General features: G+C 41.9%; 1 protein-coding gene across 2 annotated transcripts in view; it reads right to left on the bottom strand.

The window, feature by feature from the left end:
* LOC126382840 (receptor-type tyrosine-protein phosphatase N2-like) overlaps positions 1–21,122 on the bottom strand; it is a 298,552-nt gene that overhangs the window by 64,078 nt on the left and 213,352 nt on the right. For both annotated transcript variants that reach the window (XM_050032933.1, XM_050032934.1), the window contains one exon: positions 12,388–12,600. In XM_050032933.1, the coding sequence (XP_049888890.1) occupies positions 12,388–12,600 (213 nt within the window). The remainder of the gene's footprint in view (positions 1–12,387; positions 12,601–21,122) is intronic.

Raw genomic sequence — 21,122 nt, 5'->3', positions numbered from 1 at the left:
TTGCCAGGAAATTGTCTTCATTATAATGCTTATTCATTTTTATCATTATTATTGTGGTTCTCTGTCTGTAATGAAAGTTCAAGCGCTGTAAAACACAAAGCAGAATGGCCATTATTTGCTTAATGAGTGAGTGTGTGTGTGTGTGTGTGTGTGTGGTGGTGGTTGTGGTGGGGGTGGATCAAGCCAACAGCAAATGGGATTAATGTGTTCTGACCTTCATGGAAAAAACATTCAATAAAGTCTTCCTTTGTTATGCTCGTGTGTAAATCACAAATCATAAAACCACAGCAAAACCACAAGCCCAAGAGTAAATGCAGGAGAAGTGGGGTTTTGGGCATAGAGTATCTAGTTGAAATCCTGCAGACTGGTTGCAAACATCTGGACGAGAATGGCGTATGAGTAAAACTCTACCACAAGGCATTTAACCTCCAACTGCTGTTACACTGGCTAGCGTCCAGAATGTCAGTGGGAAACAGCATGCACGCTCAGCAAGCCTTCCCTGGATAAATAAAAACTTTACAGAAAGTTTTTGGCAAAGTATGCCAGTCAGTGTCACAGCAGCAAATACATTGTCTACATTGAGACGCTTGAGCAACTGTCATTTTCTGTCTGTTGGATACGTGACCACAATGAAATGTTGTCACCATGTCGAAATTTTCCTCCACGCCTTCTCTACACAGCTCCCAGCAGGGACGTCAATGAGCTGCGGTGAATGACTGCACCGCTTCATACAGGAGACAAGACAATTACAAAGACAATGTTCCAAATGTAGAACTACAATTTTACTCATTCTACATGTTTGAGAGGGACCGCAAAGCTCAATAAGACTCATACAAGTTATCTACCAAAGTGAATACAATTCATCCTAAAGGGAAAAATAATGTGTGTACCAAATTTCAGCGCAACCCATCCAATAGATGGCAAGGCATTCCACCGACCAACTGATCGACCGACACTTGTATCCTCATACAATGGTTCTTATGCTATCTTACAAAAAGTGATGCACACGGTTCATATGATGTCTTGCAAATTAGCACACCTACCAGTTAGGTCAGGTTTAGGAAGAGAAATCATGGTTGGGCGTCACCACATTATGTACTTATAAGGTGACAATTTGACTTAAAGTAACTCAACATTGACTTTTAGTTTCACAAAGGACATGAACCTCAGTCTCCTGGTTCGAAGTCCTGTGTTGGTTTGACCCATCCACTCCCCTGGCTGCCTTCCTATGCGGTCTCTGTTGCTCTTTAAACTACGTCACCTGACTTTGTCCTTTGTCCTAGTACATGGTCACCTCCTGCATACTGGTGTTCAGCACAAGTAAGACAATACACTTCAACAACCCAATGCATTCTGTGAGATCCTGGATAAGCAAATTTAACTGTTAAGTAAAAGTAGGGATGTGTCATTCCAATACTGATATCGACTGTCAGGCCAATACTGACCCAAAAAGCTGGATCGGATATTGGTGACAATGGGGCTACTCTATTCAATTCAATTTAATTCTATATTTATGTATGATAATACGTGCATGTACTACGTCGAACTCAGTAAATTTATATCTATGTTTTCATGTGTCACAAGCCTGATGTTGCCTTACACATGAGAGAATAAGCCCAGTCACTTGCACACAGTGAGGTATACAGCTTGTTAATTAAACACTTGTATCGCAACAGTACTTTGTATCAGCTGATACCCAAAGCCCAGGTATTGGCATCAGTATCTGGACTGAAAACATCAGATCCATACATCCTAGTTAAAAAAAACCACAACGATAAATGTCACCTGTCACATCCTCTGCATGCAAAACCATACATCACACAGTTTAGAAGGGCACTGACTGCACCAGAAGATCTGGGCTGAATCTCCGTGGGTATCTCTGTTTCTTAATGAGAGCGATGCTGATGATTAACTAACGGCCTGTTTGATTGACCGCAGAGGTAATGTGAGCAGGCCTTCATTAGTCTGTATCCGATCTGACTGATGTTCTCGTAGGTCGGCGCGCTGACACTGATCTATGAGCTCGGACACAGGCTCATAAATGTGTGCAGATTATTAAAGCGCTTCAGTACCTGGCCCGGGGATACTGAGAGCACTGCTGGTGGGAGGCAAACACAAACATGTGAACAAAGAGAATGCAGACGGATGCTATAGGGAGCACTGAACCAGAGCTAAATATATTCTGCAGTACTGCATTTATAGATCATAGTTTTTATGGACACTTTAGTCCTTGTAGTTTCAAAATGGGTCTGATCAGCTTACAACAATCAATGGAAAATTATTCAATAGGAATTCTGATAATCATTTTCATTCATCAAGCAAAATGCCGGATATTCACAACTTGGCTTTGCTGGTCTGTCAAGACAAGCAATCGGAGGGTATCACCTTATGAGGAAATCACAATGGTCATTTGTCATTATCTGGCATTTAATAGACTAAATTATTAATCAAACAAAATGATCAACAGATCAGTGTAAATAATTGTTAGTTGCAGCCCAATAGCTTAAGTCATCAAAATGAACTTTTCATGCCGATAGGTTTTCAGCATTTTGTTAACGTATAACTGTGTAATCATTACGTTTACGCATTACAATATCCATCCATAACCAACAATACTTCAGTCATGGCTTTGTACAAGTGTCCTAAAACCAGTTATTTTCTTCAACAGAACACTGTCGTGCCAAAATGTGTCTCTTCGCCCACTTCACTGTGGCCCTCAACTGCCTGGTTACTGCAGTGAAACACTTGACATTTTCACAAAACCAGTTTCATTTATTCAAATGTCCCATTGATAGTTGGAGGCTAAATGGATTTATCAGATTGAGTTGTGTTTCCATGGTTACAGATCAGCAGAGCTCGTAAATCATCTTATCTCGTAATAAAACCATTTTAATTAATATTCTGTATGAAATGATTAATTTCTTCAATAGTAACATGCATAATAACTGGATACATGTATAATGAGGCTTTCCATTAGGACCTTGTTAAACCTGTTAACCGCTGTGCTGTCTTTGGTGTAATAGCAAGTGTGATGTATATCGTAATTCCTTTGAAATATGTTGACTGATACATACTGTGTGTACTGTATGGTAAAATGTACTGTTGACCACTGTATGGCACTCAGTCAGGATGTTTTCAGCCCATTAAATGGATGTTATCTGTGGTTATAAGCTTCATAGATATGGGTCAGTAGGGGCCTGCTACACATACTGATAGGTTCAGAAAGTCACTATCAGTCCATTCAATGGCCATTACTAGTTTGTTAGGTTTCACTTTCACTTTCTTTAGGTTTAGGCACCAAAATGGTGTTGTTAGATTAAGAAAAAAAGCATAGTCTTCTCTATATGCAGACATTCTTGCCCATGGGAGAGAGTCCCATGAAAGCCCATGGCCAGATCATGGCCCCCTCAACATTAAAGTATGTGTAGCAGGCCCCTACTAACCCATATCTGTGAGGCTTATCACAGACTATTAAATGGCCTGATAACAGACAAATTGGTTGAGCATGGGCTGCAAAGTACCTTTATACAATTTGGCATACCAGTTTAAATTGTTTGAGTTACAGCTGAAACTATTACTGAACTTCTTAGGTTAGAGCTGTAACTAGCTAATATTTTATCCCATTGTTCACCTTTTATTTGATCATTTTGCTGCCACAACTTTCAAGGATTTTACTCTTTTGAAATCTTGTCAGACCAGGAGGGAAAAGCGTCTGAAGCATCATCGAACATTAAAGCTCTCTCTCTTCAGCCTGCTCTTGGAGAATACGATAACATTTCACTGCATATTTCACAGACTGTGAGAGTTTGGATGATACCAGAGGTGGATCACGCTAGCTGGTCGATTTCGGATGTTTAATAAAGGCCAAATATTGTCCCCATAAATTGGTCTAACCCTTCTGGCGGTTAAATACACCAGTTCGTCTGCCCTCCTGTCTGTGCGTCACTGCTACATCCTCAGCAACATGGAGCCCAATCAGCACAATACACTGCATTGTGGGTGTTTTGTCTGGGAGGGAAACACATGATCAACAGCATTCATATTTCAACGAGCCCACACAGTGAACTTTGCCGCTGCAGCAAGTTCTTTTATGATGTAATTAAAACTGATTCAAAATGGCTTCCCCCCGAGAGCCAATTACAGGACAAAAAGGCAAAAATTTGAAGGAATAATATAACCCAGGACAGGTTTAGAGTCTAAACAGCGCAAATTTACAGTGCCTCTGAAGTCCCCTCCCTGAGCTGCTTCCATGCAAACACAAGTATCTTTATTTACAGTGTATTGATTTTCAACGATACATACTTCATCAGGTAGCGAGGCGCGACACGTTAATCACCGTGGTTTATGAGCTGGATGAGAGTCTGCTGTGCATTTTCCAGCTTTGTCTCAATGTTGCCTTTTATTTGGGAATTTATGCCCTTAATGACAGAGTAGGCTAGACTAAGTCAGACTCCCAAGGAGACCTGCAACAAACACATTCAGTCTCGTCTCTGCTTAGTGTGGTAGCAGGGGAGCCTGGTAGTTTAACAGATGCCTGTAAGTGAAACATCACTATTTCAGGAGCAACTGCACTGTGAAAATGTCCTTGGTTAAGTTACTGCTATCACACCACTGGTTTTTATAACTTGCCCATACTTTCTCTTACGTTGTAATGTTGATTAATTTTGTCAAATGTTACTGTTCCAGGAGATGTAGTAGCATGCAACGACCATTTTGAAAACTCCTCATTGTTGGTGTGTTCAAGGACATCCAATAGTTCAGTCTCTTGCCAAACAGCAAACTTTTAAATCCAACAAATGCGAACATTTCCGGGACATCCATATAAGCCCTTCTGGATTCATTTTTCTGACAGCTCATGAATGAAATGGTTTATTTCTAAGATGTTGGTGCATCCATTCTTGAAACTGCATTAACTCTGATAACAAATAAAGGCAGATAAATGTTGGCCATGATGGATTACCAATCTCTAGAAAGCTTTAAGTCAAACTGATTTAAAAAAAACAATTGAAATGAATGACACAAATGTTTGTCTGGAAGGTAGAAAATCAATCTTAAAAATGTACGACAGCATTATGTAATTTTTTTTGAAACAGCGCTAAGTGAACCATGGGAATGTTACAGATGCACTTGTCATCTAAATATCTAAAATGTAAAACTACAATTAGGCTCTTGTATAAGGCCACATCACTGCTAAAGGATATCAGCTGATTCAAAAAGACAAAGATTGTCACTGATGCACAGAAACCGAAAAAAATTAAATTATAGTATTGATAATGTGAATCACAGCAACGTCACTTTGAATAATTTGAATGTTTTAATTATTCACTGAAAATTCACATTTCTGTTGCTTTGGAAAACCTGCCGCCATGAGTTTTCTCTCTGCCCTGAACATAATTTCATTTGGTGGCCTGAAACAAAATAAAAGCCTTGACACAAAGATTTTTCATTCAGGCCAGAAATCAATGAACACCACTAAGAAACAAGAAAAGGGTGTGCTCACCTAGAAAACAATAATAATAATAAAAAAAAACACTGAGTTGCTGCTGTGAAGTTAGAGACATATGGAAATGACTTTGTGTGATCAGTGCTTTAACAGTGCGTGTGTGCCTCATCGACCCTCGCCACATGAATAAAGGTTAAAACAAAAACCCCCAACAACCCCCTCTCATGGGCGTCATGCCAGGGAATCCACTTGGCGCCACATGACCGTCTCGAATCATGCATCACCCCGGGGCGACGGCGGGCGCGTCAGTGACGGGAGGCGTGTGCCATCCAAAGCACCCCTTCTTTATAAAAGCCTGCTAATGGGGAGGAAAACTGGGTTTGGGGGTCGGGGTGTGTCAGCAGGGCCCATCAGGCCCACAGGGGCGCCTCTGTTTACATGCCCTTCTGACCAAAACAAATGTAGGGGCCTTCACCCGAGTGCTTTGCCTCTGTGTTTGAACAAACAAACAAATAAAAGGGGGAACATGATACAATATGGTGGAGTCGAGGGAGGGTGGGGGACACAGGACTGAAGGACTGAAGAAAAGCTGGAGGTGAAGCAATATAGCACAGTATTTCATAAAGAGTAAATACTGATACCAGTGTGTCTGGACTGCAGCACTGATAAACATATTTAAATGTGGACACTAGGAAAAAAATCAATAAAATAACAAGTATCAAAGCTCTGCACAGAAAAGAGTGGAGAAAGAATATGAAGCTCAAATAAAGGATAGAAGTGAACATAGATTAACTACTTTATCGTTTACTTTCAACATGTATTGTCACCAACAAACAGTAGTGGCATGTTAGTTATTGTTTCCTTCATTGTGCTAGTTAAAAGCAATATAGTTAGGAAATAATTTCAAGGCTTTGCTAGCAGATCTGAAAACTCAACTAATTTCTACCAGATAGAAAAGCAAAGCCAAAGCTGGCATTTTATTCTCACTAGACGCTGTGACATTCACCATGTTGAAAGCCCTGCTAACTGCAAATGGTTCATTAGGATTAGCAAGGACTCAAGTTGTCAGAATAATGACTACTACTACGTTTGCTTTGTTCTAGCAGTCCAGCAGAACCATTCCTGCCACGTATAGGAACAAAAAAAACCCCTGGTCCATTCAGAATCATAAGGGACAGACCAGAACTGAACTCAACAGTGCATTGATGAGAACCCTGAAAACTCAGAGATAATATTCAGTGTCATAGTTGCCAAAGCTAAAGCCTGGTGAGTGCAGGGCTTTGAAGTTATGTCTGGGGTCTTAAAGTGCGGGGAAAGACAGCTGTCAACTGTTATAAAGAGCTAATGTAAATTATTGGTTGGAGTTGGGACACAAACCCTGATCTCGGACATCAAAGTTGGACCCCTACATGTTAAAGTAATCTGGCAAAAAGTATCTAACATGTATGTAATTCCTAGAGAGACATGGATGGGCCATGATGCACCGACTTGCCTAAAGCACTATCTGAATATTTATGGTCCAACGTAATTTGTTTCCTTTTTGTACCACATAAAAACGAACTTTGACGACTGTAAGGGTTTGTGCAAAAATCCACTGTATTTTCAAGATAAATCAGTGTTTATGAGTTTAATACGTTTAGGATATCTTTGATTTGAGTGAGAACAACACAACTCTACACTGTGATCCAGTGTAATGCTACAAATCCCATTGTTATTGCTGGCAATCCTGGTTCTGAATGATAAGGACATTTACTTGGAATCAAACCAAATTGTAAAATCATTTTAAATCAGTTCAGGATAAGGACTTCCTAATGACAAACAAACAGTATGATATTGATTAACTTCAAGACATGTAATCAATCAAATAACATTCTATCCATCATATGAGGGGCAGATGACACTGACTGGAAACGCTCTGATTTTTTATGAAAGCTTATTTTCACCAAATTTGTATTTGTCCAAGGGCAGGAGAGAAAGAAGAAGACAGGAAATAAAAAACAGAACAGAAAGAGAGACAGGGGATGTAGGACAGTCAGGGAAGAAGAGTTATTGTTTGCTTGTTTAATCTAAACTGAGATGTACTGGAAATGTGTTTTGCACTTATTCTTTGGCAGTGTAAAGATGATGTTATCGTGCCTGTGAAGGTCCTTGAAATTAAATTGAGACAGGCAGAGAAAACAGACACAGCGTCTGTGAGAAAAACAAGATGACTTAAAAATATCTTAACAAGTCATTTAATCTGGTTTTGTGTCTTAAAAATTTGAGAAAATATGCAAATATGTTGAGATATCTCCACTAGCTTCCAAAGCATTTCTCATGTTTAAAGAAATTTCATGGTGCCGGTGATGATATCTTTAAATAGGATAATATTGCTTCAAGATAATATCTCTTGATTTGTGGAAAATCCATGCAAAAAGTTGAGCTCCACTGCAATCAAGTGCAATGATCTCACCCTGCTGGAGGATAGTTCCTTCTACTTCCAGGAAAAAAATATAGACTTTTAGGAGGAGATAAAAGTTTGAATCAGATGTAAAGATAAACTGAAGGCGACGCTGTAGACTCCCATGTCGGCGGCAGAGTAATCCAGGGACTGACTGACTGACTGACGAGCATCATCCACCATCTCCCCGCCCAGCATTCAGACACGGTGCACACACTCCTCTGTCGACGCTTGTCAATCAACGTCTCCTTTGTCGGTGTCGGCCAATCCCATGTCGCGGTTTCACGGGGACCGTTTGATTGACAAGCCGGGGAGCGGAGGAGCGTGGAGCTGAAGGTGGAGGGGATTCAGAGGGAGCTGGTGGCACGCTGACGTGAATGGGAGACGGTGTGTGTGTGTGGAAGTGTGTGAAGGAAGGTCTCAAACAAACGCGCCAAGGGCAAGAATCATTAACATGCAGTGGCTGGCGAGTGTGTGCACGCGTGTATGTGTGTGTTTGTGCATGTTTACGTGTGTACGCTCGTGTGTGTGTGTGTTTGACAGCCAGAATGAAGGAGACGCAGTAGTAAGGCCGTCAGGCAGCCTGCCGCTTCCTGTCTGCTTTAATTGCATGTAGCCCTAGAGACTGCACACACACACACACACACACACACACACACAGAATCCAGCCCAGGGAACCCCTCTACACAGCAGCGCTGACAAAGAGACGAGGCTTACACGGCTAAGATGGGAGCTGAACACTGAGGTCTTTCACTGAGGATGACGACGGCTCGCTGTCGAGGCTCGATAAAGACGACAGTGGAAAGAGAATCAACTGGAAGAGCTTTGGGAGTCTGAGCAGAGCAGGGCTGAGTAAACCTCCCAAGAATGAGCAACATGAATGTTTTTGTTAGCTAATAATCAGATGAATAATGCGTAAACACAGTCTTACGTGTGCATTTTAATTAGCATTTTCCAATTAGAGGCTTAAAGCGAATCTCGGAGGCAAGTAACCGTGAAGATAAGTTTCTCACACTGAGGAAAAGCAAATATTTTATGTAGACAGAGGAAGGTGTACAGCTGAAATGTCAGTCTGTCATTGGGCATGTTGAATGTCAAACTTTCAGAAACAGTCTTGCTGGTTAAATCCTATGAAATGAGCCCTTTTTCATACTCACACTTTATCTTCTTCCTCATTGGTAAACAATAGATTACGCAGAAATTAACATTATGAATCTTTACAAGTCCCCGGTATTGAGGTAAACCTCTGACGCAGCAGTGCAGTCTATTTCAGGAGTTAAAAATCCCCGGAGAAGAGCATAAAATGTAAGCACTTAGGGCTGGGCTCATTATAAAATCAATGCTCACAGGACCACTCTCATTTAAAAACATGGCGGGGAAAAGGTCAGGGAGAGAGACGGAAAAATCTCAATCTAATTCTTTGCTCAAAAAGCCACTTAATATTGGATTCTGTAAATTAAATTTCACACCCAGCTATTCCGGCCAAAGGATAATTACAGCAAGCAGAGGGGGGAATGGAAATGACTTGAGGTGGAAAAACCTGTTGGATTGGTGATATCGCTTCATGTGTCAAACAACAAATTATAGCGGGGGACTAAGTACAGTAAGCAATCACCGCACAGCATCAACCTAGTTATAACATGACCATATAAAATAAAAACTGTGATTGGGGGCTGAGTGTCACTGACAATCCCGCAGTAAAGGGTTTCTCTCCTTTTCACCCCACCAACAGTCTCAAAGGAAAAGCTTTCAGTCACCAACACTGGAACTGCTACACCTAAAGTAAAGCAAGGCACAGTATCTGAAGCATTATCTAAAAAGAGACTCAGCACATTCAGATTTACACACAAATGCAGGAAAAAAAGAGTGTTAATATGTGTATCTACATAACAGAGAATAAATGAAAAACCTGGCACAAATCAAATAAATTTAAGGTAGAGCGTCTTTAGCTTTGCTACTGTGACGTACTTCCTAGCAAAACAAAATATCTGAGGGGTGTACAGTTACAGCATGGATTTAAACCAAATCCTTTGCATTTGATTGGACTGCTAAAAAGTGGGCGGGCTTAGAGTTGAGCGTGATACGGAGCTACAGCGGAGTCTGCTGCTGCTGAGGGGACTGTCGGCTTCACACACACTTCCCTCGCCGTTACATCAGGAGGAGGACATGAGCGAACTAGACCTCTACTACATTTGTTCGGAAATTAAAACAAAGGTTTGGCCCACTGATATCCAAACACACATCTCTTCAAATCCCTCCATATTGATCTGAAGCAAGCCTGTGAACACTGATTGTGCAGGCCACAATCTTTGATCACACATAAACAAATGCGCACGCATGTGCGTTAAGCACAATGCATGGAAGTACATGTGTGGGCATGTACACATACACACACACTGACCTCATACTTAAATAACACAGTCATTGTTAATTGCTTTTTGTCTCTGTTCTCATTGTGGTCTCCTATTTGACTTAGTCTTGTATTGTATTGTTGTGTTGTACTGAATCACTCCATGCTCAGTAATCTTACACTTACTCTTTTCATTCTAAAAGCCTAACCAGGGACAGGGGTTGCAAATTAGCCATGGCTAGAAACCTCTATGCATTGCATCTACTTTGTATTTTACATATGAAGCAATGCCCCATGCATTTGTCCTTGTCAAATAAACAAATAAATAAAAATGAATAAAGTTAGCAAGCTACCATGAGCAACTCTTCAAATATCCTTGACTAGCCTACAACCCACAAAGGGTTAAGTGCAGCTTTATAAAACTGGTGTGGCTAGCTCAGGGGTAGGCAACCTGCGGCTCTGGAGTTGCATGCAGCTCTTTCGACGCTCTCCATTAGCCCCCTGTGGCTTTGACATAAATTGAATGTTTCATCACCTAAAATGTGGAGTCTCCCTAACATGGCTAGCAATGGATTCCAAATCCAAAAAAGGAAAAGTGTTGGAGGAAATTAGAGGATTTAATAGTGTATGGATAGATTCATTTGCTTTCACTCCCAAAGCTGCAAAGTTAAAGTATTAAATAATTATAAACAGCCAACTGCAGAGTAGCCACCTTGTAGTAAATCATATTAATGAATGCTCATTAAAAGCTATTCATGATGTTGATGGGCTGATTTAGACTTAATAGGCTGTTACCTTTATTCAAATTTGTTTTGTGGCACTAGACAGATTTTTTCTTTTTTTTTTTTGGCTGATAATGGCTCTTTTAATAATAAAGGTTGCCGACCCCTGAGCTCAGGATGAGTCAACAAACATCTAAAACCATTTAACCTGGCTTTACAGTGAAAAAAGACAGGGATTTTGATTAGTGATGTGACATTCGCGAATGAGCCGAGTCGTTGAACCGGCCCTTTGAAGTGAACGAGTGAACCGGCTCTTTAGAATGAACGAGCCAGTTCCTAATTTCTTTGTTTTTTGCTTTAATTTACTCTGTATCCATTAATTTCAGATTATTTGATCTGGAACAAGTTGAGAGAGACTAGCTTGTGAGGGAGAAAGACAGTGCAGCCGCTCACTCGTTCACTTCAAAGAGCCAGTTCTAAGACTCAGCTCGTTTGGGAAAGTCACATCACTACAATATCCAGATCACGTGATGCGATAAATCAGCAATGCGATTCGACGTCGAACCCACTAACTAACTACTTGATTTTTATGAAGCATACATGCACTACTTGATAATTTGCAGGATAGGACAGAAACATATTTCTGATATGCTGAATTATGTTTTGTTTTTCAGACTTGCCTCCTATCTCAGCTTCCCCACCCAGTAAATTATAAGATATACAAGATATAAGATTTTTATTTCTAAAAATTAGTCAATTAAATCAAGGGAGAAAAAAATTACTCTTTGGTTGAACTTGTCACAACCATCGACTAAATAAAAATAATGGACGTAGCTATTGTGATGTCATGCATTGGTTTGTGGACTTCCAGTTTGATGCCACAAATTTGGCATTTGGGCAGTAGCAATCTCGCATTTCTGTTGCCAGAAGTGACGAGAGGGTGGAGGAGCGGCGGAAGAGTGAGGGGTGGATCTAAATGAGGACACAATCTACAGACAGCCTGTCACTCAAAGTGGCCATGCTCTTAACTATGCATAACTTTAAGCCTTAATAAAATTGAAACCGGTGAGTTATATAAAAATTCACCCCCCTACAGTTGTCATGAAGGGGGAAATGAGCTGTAGAGACCAAAACTGGTTTTGTACCAGGCTGTAAACATGTTGATTTCTTCTATGAAGTTGGGCATTTTAACATGGGGGTCTAGTGGCCATTAGAAGAACTGCAGTTTTTGGCACTTCTTTTTTCAGCCCTGAAGGTTGCCGCTTGGTCACGACCAGTAAACAAATGCAATGCATTACTTCATTTTAAGGGCTCACAAGCACAGACATTTGGGAACTGCTCTACACCAGCCCAATCCTGCATCCTCTATCACAGTTACAAAAACATCATCTTCTCTATTCAGTTTCACAAATAGCACAGCAGCACCTCCTACCTGATAGGTGGCGGTAGCATCGCTGCCAGTATCTGTTCCCAGATTGGTGAGCTTCTCTTTCAGCTTGTGGTGGGAGCGGTGGCGCAGGCAGTAGACCACTGTGGAGGCCAGCAGCACGCCAACAATGCACAGGATAGACACAATGGTGAGGATGAAGAACTTTGTCGACTCGGCCTGGCTGTACTTGGTGGGGATCTGGTTGATCTGGCTTTCCTGTGGGCCACAATAGAACAAATAAAAAAAAGAGTTAATCATTTGTTTCTATTCTTATTTTTTTATCTGAGGTGAGTGGTTCCCTGTGCAGCTCGATAGGTAGAGCGTGGTACTCTCAAAGGTGAGATAAGAGTTTTGATTCATCCACCATGCTAAAAATGCCTGTGCTCGTGATGGTGATAGCAGGTGGAATAAACTGCAGGGGTGTAAAACGATGTACCTAAAAGTATGCAGGCTTTCATTCTGGCCAAAAACAACACCAGGTGATTTTTTTTCTTTTTGGATCAATCAGACAAGAGGAACTAATCTGCAAAATCATCTAGTGTTTGATTGGAACAACCCTGCAGACTCTCAGTGCTTTGTGGCACACGGTTTGATACCCCTGGATTAAAGCATCCACCAAACGGTCCAAAAAACAAGCCACTGAAATCCTTCATTTGACAGTAATCTATCTGAACCCCCTTAAAAGTGTTAATTGCTTTTGCTTCCAATGATTTTCCCCCCAAAAAACGTTTGAGTCTACACATCAGTGGATGAAGGTGTAAATCACATGGTTCTTTTATTTCCTTTTTTGGATAGACATAAATATGCATATCACTGTGCTCGATGAAAAGTATAATCACAAGCGTTTGTTCCACCATCTGTGCCCAGGAGTGCATAGAATGCATAAACTCCTGTTTAGCAAAGCAGTCTGAGTGTGTCTCGACAGCTCGACACACCGTTTGCTATATCGGAGGAATTTTCTACCGTTGTGAACGGGAGGCAACAGACGTTCTGCCGTCTTGAGCAAGTGCCTTGCCAATTTCGACCTCGGCGGCACTTTAATCCAGCGCGTGAGAACCAGATCCTTCAGCAAACAACTGGAGATGAAAGATTTCTTTTCACACGGTCTGCTGCTTAAGATAACACAATGGACACATACTGTATGATAAAAGTCTCTGTTTGAACTGCTTCTTGAGTGTGTAAGAACCGCCACGGCTATAATTTGAGCGAGGGGAAGTAATTCTTATTGAGCTGCGGCTCCAACCGCTGCTTGCTGTTCATTTTGAGACACCAGCGAGCTCAAGATAATGGGCCTGTTGCGTTTTACCTGACTACTAAGAGTTAACAATAGGCACCATAATTCCCCATGATTACACACTGCGTAATGATCTTGACAACAAAGAGCAAAGGCAAGAACCAAAAGGAGAAGAGCTACAAATTGCACTGCCAATGACAAGGCCTACAATTCCCTCTGACACAGAATTATCAAAAGAAATCAATAGTGAAACAAAAAAAAGGTTTTCTTGACTCATTTCTGCTTGGAAACAAGAGTTTTCTCACATCTTTGCAGCACAGTAAAATATAAATTCCCCTTTTTTACTGGTATAAAAATATAAACGCTTGCTATAGCTCATCATTAGCTTGCCCTGATAGCAATATAATGCTGCATGAAGCTTGTATGGTATTATTTTTGTGCCAGAAAAAAATGCTCTCAACCTCACAGACAGGCAGCAGGCTTGTCTCGAGGGTAAGAAAGAAAAAGGGGGGTAAAAAAAAAAAATCCCTGTCCCTTGGTGGTAGAGGTCACAGAGATTAGGCGAGGTGCGGCGTGGTGAGTTAATGGAAAGGAGGCTTTGAAAGCGGTAGGGAGAAAGGGGGCAGCCTTGTCGAATCCCTCCTGCCTGCCTGTCAGCACAGAGAAACCCTGAAACCCTGGGAGGTGGGAAAAGGACCGCTCTACCCTGCACACGGATTGTTCTGGAATTCTTGTGAGGTTTTAGCGAGTGACCCCCCCCCCCCCCCCCCCCCCCCCCCCCCAACTCTCTACTACCAACACCATCACCACTCGATGATGCCCCCCCACCTCCTTGCCACCCCCACCCCCTATGATTTCATTCATTGCTGCCTCTGCATTCAGCACCTGATAAAGAGTGCCTGCAGAAAGACCCACAATGGGGGACAACAGTTGTCCGATGCTTTGTGGGGTGTCCAATTTGCTTGGGGAGCTCTAAGCCGTACTGTAAAAGCTGGTTGCATAGTAATGTGATGGCGTTGAAAGGAAACAGTGGGCGTCTCTGACTGGAGCGCCGCACTAAAGACCATTCTCTCAGTGCTAGGGAAAAAAAATATAATAATAAAGCGGAACAAAAAATGTGAGAAATCCAGCTCTGGAGTACAGTACGTATAAAAGATTTATCTACTAGTAACCGCGAGTTACTACTGAGGCTGTTCATGAATCAGTAATAAACATAATGCAGGGTTTATGTTAGCTTTGTATGGCTGCGGATATTAATATTGCATTAGACATTCGTAAAATCAGATACAATTCATTGTAGTTTGTATTTTTGTTAATGCTTCTTTTTATTAATGCGGTCTTGATGTGAAATATCAGCCGCTGAAGAAGCTTCATAAACAAAAGTAGCTGAGCAGTAGCCTGTACGTGTTGTAGGCTTGGCAAGGCCATTAATAATGCATTACTGCTGATTCCACATGCTTCCACTGCAATCATCTTTTGCAAATTTTTTTTTTTTTTTTTTTTAAACCACGGATCAAATAACTTCATTTGTCATTTTACTCCCCGAGTCATCTCATTGTTTTGTCAAATTAAGTTTCATGGAGAGGGATTGCATCTTGCTCGGCTAGTAATGGCCCATAATTCAAGGCTCTAACTGTAACAGCTCAGTCATCTTTCACGGGACAGATGCTGGCGTTTGCTAAGCACTCGCCCCCCCCCTCCTCACACACACATACACACACACACTGATTCTACCTCCCCCCTGGCCTCTTTATCATGGCTGCCTAGCATGTCTGTCTATTGATTCAAACAAATGTAGCCTGACCCCACCTGCTTAATCAAGTTTGGTTGCAGTTGTTAGTAACTGTAAAGGGGCGGAGGAGTGTGTGTCGTTGGGTGAGAGTGAGAGAGAGAGAGACTTGGGGCTGTATGACTTGTTAGATCGCAGCTATGAAAAAAACAACGATCAGCCGTTCTGCTCGCGCCGCAGAGGCAGATGTAGCAGAAATTTGCAATGATTGAAAATCAAATGTTTGCTCGGGATGGGAGGCGGAACGTTCATGCATGAGCCGGCGCACGCAGTCATCACTGTGCAGAGGACTGTGTAACCTTTTCAGTAACGCAGCATGAAACAGAACGCTTGGAAATATTGAGCAAAGTGTTGAATACCTACATCTGCATAGCGATTCTTATTCTCGCCCTAAGTGTCACTGACACTCTGTCTCTGATAATAGGAGGTTATCTGCACGGCTCTGCAGCTCTGAGGCCTGTCCTGACTCTCCCTCCTGTGGCTTAACACTTTCAATCACATTACATGTTGAGGGCTTGATATAGAGAGCTGCGACCGCTAAGGAGAACTGCAGTTCAGCGGAGAGAATTAAAGGAAATTTACGTTTGTGTTGCTGCTATGATTATAGGTTAAAAGAAATAATCTGGGACAATAATCAGTACGACTTTGGTATTGATTTGGAAGCTAAAAGGAACACAGCCAGAAAGAAATAGCACTCCAGACTTCAATCCGGATCATTCCTGGCTCAGATGTCAATTTTTTTATCGCATGATGCAAGAAAAAAAAAACCCCCACAGAAAATCCAGTTTGTTTCTGGAGGAAAATCAGACGTTTCGATCAAGTCTATTTCAGAGAGCAGCAGGAAAATGAAAGGAAAATATTGTCTCCCCAAAGGCATAGGGGAGAAGGGAGTTCCTTTCATGCCTCCACCTCCATTGTCCATCTGCCCCAGCAAAAGCGATTGTACTTGCAAATTTTTCATTTCACATAGGCAAACGTGATTTGACATACAGTGTGCAGCTCCTCCTGACTGAGTATTTTTGAAAAGCATTAACATAGCCCCGTCAAGGATGCTGGCTGGCTGGCTGTATACGCTGCTGGGTTCAGCCCTTTTCAGCAAATATCAGACACACTCCCTACAGACAGACAGACAGGCGTCTTTGAGCAGGAGGGGGAAAGAAAAGGAACCCTCAAAAAGAGAGGGAAAAGAAATGCGTCATTTTCAGAAAATTTTGGAGGGTTTATTTCTCGTCTGGTGATTTTTTTATTCAGTTTTGCGTTAATATTGTGTGTGATGTGCGGGTAGCTAATTTGTCTACTTAAATTTGTCTTACTACTTAAGAAAATGTCACTTGAAGCAATTAAGAAATAAGAATGAGGTGAAAACAGTTTGAAAAAGTGTAGGATGCTTATAGTAGAAATATATGTGTGTGTGTGTGTGTGTAGGTTTTTGGTGGATTTTAGATGGAGGTTTGGTAGTGGAGAGGTTAGGTCTCCTGGTTGGTGTGTGTGTGTGTGTGTGACAGGGTGTGTATGAGTGTGTGTGTGAAGGAGGGGGGGTGGATTAGCCAGGCTCCCATAGACAAAAGGCAGATGGATTTGCACGGCTCTGGCTTATTCAGAATGGGTGAAAAAAGGTCAGAGGGAGAGCGGTGGCCGGCTATTGTTTTCTTCCACGACGACTGCTGTAGGAAACAAAGATCTGTCCCTCACCTCTGATTCATCCTGGGCCTTTGAAAAACTTCAGCCGGGGTTTTAACAAAACCTTTTAGCAAACAGAAACGCACCGTGGACACACATGTTCGGACATAAGCGTATACACACACACACACACACAGCTGCACATGCATGTGAGTAGTTGTATCTGTGTGCGATATGCATACACACTCTGGAATAATTTCACATTTGATACACTCACATCTGCAGGTGCACACTTGTACACACTGGATGTAATCGTGCACACACCCACACAGACTCAAACACTGTACACGCTTGTGCCCGTGTGCACGCTGCACCCACACAAATGCACATCCACGTAAGTCCTCACACACCTATTTGTAAAAAACCCCAACAACATGCTATAAAACACCAAACTTTTGCTCACCAATATGGACTTCTATTTATAAATCTAGCACAAGGACTGTTAATTTCACTTTTTATATTTTTCATTCCCCCTTGTATCTTTTCCAGACTTGAATCAATCTTACAGTGATAGCACACACTGCATACAAATTAGGATACTCCTCCAAGTTGAATATCACTTGCAACATTACAAAAAATGCACAACGTGATTTAAAGTTTGCACTCTGGCAGCGTGAAGCCGCAGCTGGAGAAAATGAAAACAGCAGTAAATCCCATTAAACTGAATGTTATTACAATGTTACGGTGAGATGCAGCTGCATGAAGCCCGTCGACCAGGGCGCGCCGTCAATCAGTGTCTAAACTCCACGGATACTCCCATTGCGCGTTCCCCTCAGAAACTGCACTTGAGACTAGTCAATATCTAAAATTTATTGAAGCATTTTTGAGACAGAAAATGCTCTACATGAACATGTCTGCAACAAATTATAATATGCAATATTTAGAATAGAGGAGACTGCCAAATCCAGCAGAGGAATGAATGAGGAGAAGAGCAACAGCAGGACAGACTCATCATCTCTGGCATTTTGTACAAATTTTTGGGACAAATATCAAGGAAAGTCAACAGCAGAAGGTTATTAGGAAACCAGAGCATATCAGCATGCAGAACAACAATTCAATCCTACCAAAAATCCATGGTGAGGTAATGCAACAGACACCTCCTCCCGTGTCTATTTCCCACTCCAGTCCGTCCGGCTGCACCGACACCACAGACTCAGAGACAGCACCACACCGGCGGCGAGGGAGGAAGACGAGAGAGTGAGTGGGAGAGAGAGAGAGAGAGGGAGTTTCATCACCTCCCATCATCCCCCATCTCTCCTTTGAAAAAAATAAAAAAAAAAGTTCCCAGCTTCCTCTCCACCTCCTCCTCTTCCCTTTTTTTCTGCCATTCGCTTCTCATCCGTTGCAAAAAGAGGGAAGAAAAAATGCACAGACAGATTTCTCTCCGGTCTTTTCCTTGACGCAATTCAGCACACGCTCAGAGAGGAGAGGAGAGGAGTGAGAGGACCGGCAGCCTCCAACACTTCCACAGAGAGGAATGAGATGCTATTTTTTTTTTCTGAGAGAGAGAGAGACTACAAAGTGCGCTGTGGGGCTCCTCCTTATATTCCTCCCATCCCTCCCTCCATTCCCTGCCTGTCTACAGCACATGTCACCTCCCCTCGTTGCCATGGCGACGGCTCCACATGTTGCCGACAGGAGGAGGAAGAGGAGAGGAAGAGGAGGTGAGGACAAGAGAGGGAAGGGGGGGGGGGGGGGAAGGGATGGAAGAGGAGGAAAAAGTCAGGAGAGAGGAAAGGAGAGCGTGGAAGGAAGGAGGCGAAAAGGAGGAGGAAGGGAATAGGGAGCGGCAGGGTGAATAGGAGAGGAGCGGAGGGAAGAGGTTGGGAGGGAAAGACGGAGAGGAAAGGAAGGAAAAGAAAAGGAGAAAGGAGAGCGGTATGGCAAAAAAAAAAACATTTCTCTTTACAACTCATTCAGACTCATGCTGAGCCTTAAAATCTTGTTTTCCTTCAAACAAATTAAAATCATTCTGTCAGTGTGGCGACATGTTCTCGCTTTCTGGAAACTAGTGGAAATATCTTCAGGCAGATCAGTCCTCTGCTGCCAAGAAACTGCTGCTCGATTCAAGAGAATTCCTGCAACTAAAGATTTCTCTTTGAGTAACAAGCAGAATTATCTCCACTGGCACTGCAGTGTTTTCTTTTCCAACTTGACTCTAATAAGATTTTAAGACTCTTTGTGGGACTGTGACTTGTTCTGATGAAGATGTTCTGCGTTATTAAAACTCAAGCTGATATGTCAAAAGCTGTGAAATGATACGAGCAATGACCACTAACAGTGTCTGGTGTCAGATAATTAAAAAAAAAAAGGCTGGCATCTAGTAAGTCAAGTGATCACTGGGAAAAAACCATCAACCAACCGAGACAATCGTATTGTCAGAAAATGCACATTTTCCGATTTTGAAATGCACATTTTCCCATTTTGAAAATCATGTAAATGACACATGGATTCCTCTCACAATGAGTATAAATGCGGCCCTACCGGATCATCAGATTTTAGTTTATCACTAAAAAAATAAGTTGTTCAACAAGTAACAAGAAACTGCTTTCCAGAAATACCAAAAATATGTCTGAGCTCCTGTAGAAACAGTACTGCCATTACACAGACTGTCAACCAGAGGACAGAGACAAGTCTGTTTTTTGACTGCAAAATATCCCTCTGAGTAAATAATGTGGCTACACTTTTGTAACAACCAAATTTAAGCAATCTTGCACATTGATTGATTCTTTTTAACGTCAAATAAAAGGATTGTAATGAGCCCCAAAAAAAAGTAACTAAAATGAAAACTTATCTTTATTCTTGCTACAGAATGTGACCAAACTGTATTTTTTAAGAAAAATGAGCTGTATGTCATCTATGGCAAGCGTACTTTTTAAACAATTTATTTACCTGCATTACCTTGAACACTGAATGTATATAAAAAAAAGTGAACTGACACTGGTGCTGACTGCACCGAGCAATGAATGCAGGCTTACTTCTGTTTCATTGGGTGAAAACTGCAAAGTTCAAAACAGGCTTTAAACTCACTGTTGTGTGCAACCTGCTGATTACAAACAAAAAGGAGATACATACCCCACGTGAAACACACAAAAAAATGCAACTGATTCCCCTGACAATTTATCGGAATCCTTCAGTTTCTCTAAAATTCTATTTTCACATCCAGGACGCCAATTTAGTCTCTTCAACACATGCTTAGAACAAAATTAATTCAAATATCCATTTTTTCCCCAAAGATAACAAATGTCCTTTAAGTCAGATTCATATATGGATCGATCTATATCTTTCCATCTACTCTATCCATATATGTGTCTATCATTATGCCCCCCCAAACACACACACACACACATACACACACACACACACACACACACACACACACACATGCATACACACACACACACCATGGCCACCCCCAGGCCTAATCAACAAATAAGACTAATGAGTTATTAGCTGCGGAAAGTGGAGAAGGAGGCGCTGAAACCAATGGAGGACTAACAGCTGCAGCAAACACGGGAGGAGGGTTAAAGCATTAAGGCAGGAAGGTGTATGCGTGCTTGTGTGTGTGTGTGTGTGTGTGTGTGTGTGTGCATATCTGTTTATGTTTATATGTGCAAGGCAAAGACACATAGGTGTTCACACTTTTGCCTTTCATGCATGGATATACATATAATGACATTAGTATGAGTCTGCAAGATATAGTACATGTGTATGTGGGTGTGTGTGTGTGAGTGTGTATGTGTGTGAGAGGGAGAAAGAGAGAGCGTAAGTCTCCCATCGTCCTCCTGTGTGCAGTTCAGCTTAGAAAGGAAAGTAAGGGGGCAAAGAGAGGAGATGCTGCCTAATGCAGATGACAAGGTCTGTGGATGGGGGTTGGGGGGGGCTCTTCAGTTTATCTTTCTATTCAGCACCCCCTCACTCCCTCCAACTCCTTCACAGACACCCCCACACCTCCTTTTGTCCCTTTGGCGACAGCTGGAGGTGGCAGGCAGTGAGGACCCTGCTCTACTGTGTGTGTGTGTGTGTGCATGGGGG

Source organism: Epinephelus moara, chromosome 21 (assembly GCF_006386435.1).
Source record: "Epinephelus moara isolate mb chromosome 21, YSFRI_EMoa_1.0, whole genome shotgun sequence".
Taxonomy (NCBI): Eukaryota; Metazoa; Chordata; class Actinopteri; order Perciformes; family Serranidae; genus Epinephelus; species Epinephelus moara.
Note: the sequence above shows the minus strand (reverse complement) of the source record. Positions and strands in the feature narration are given on the sequence as shown.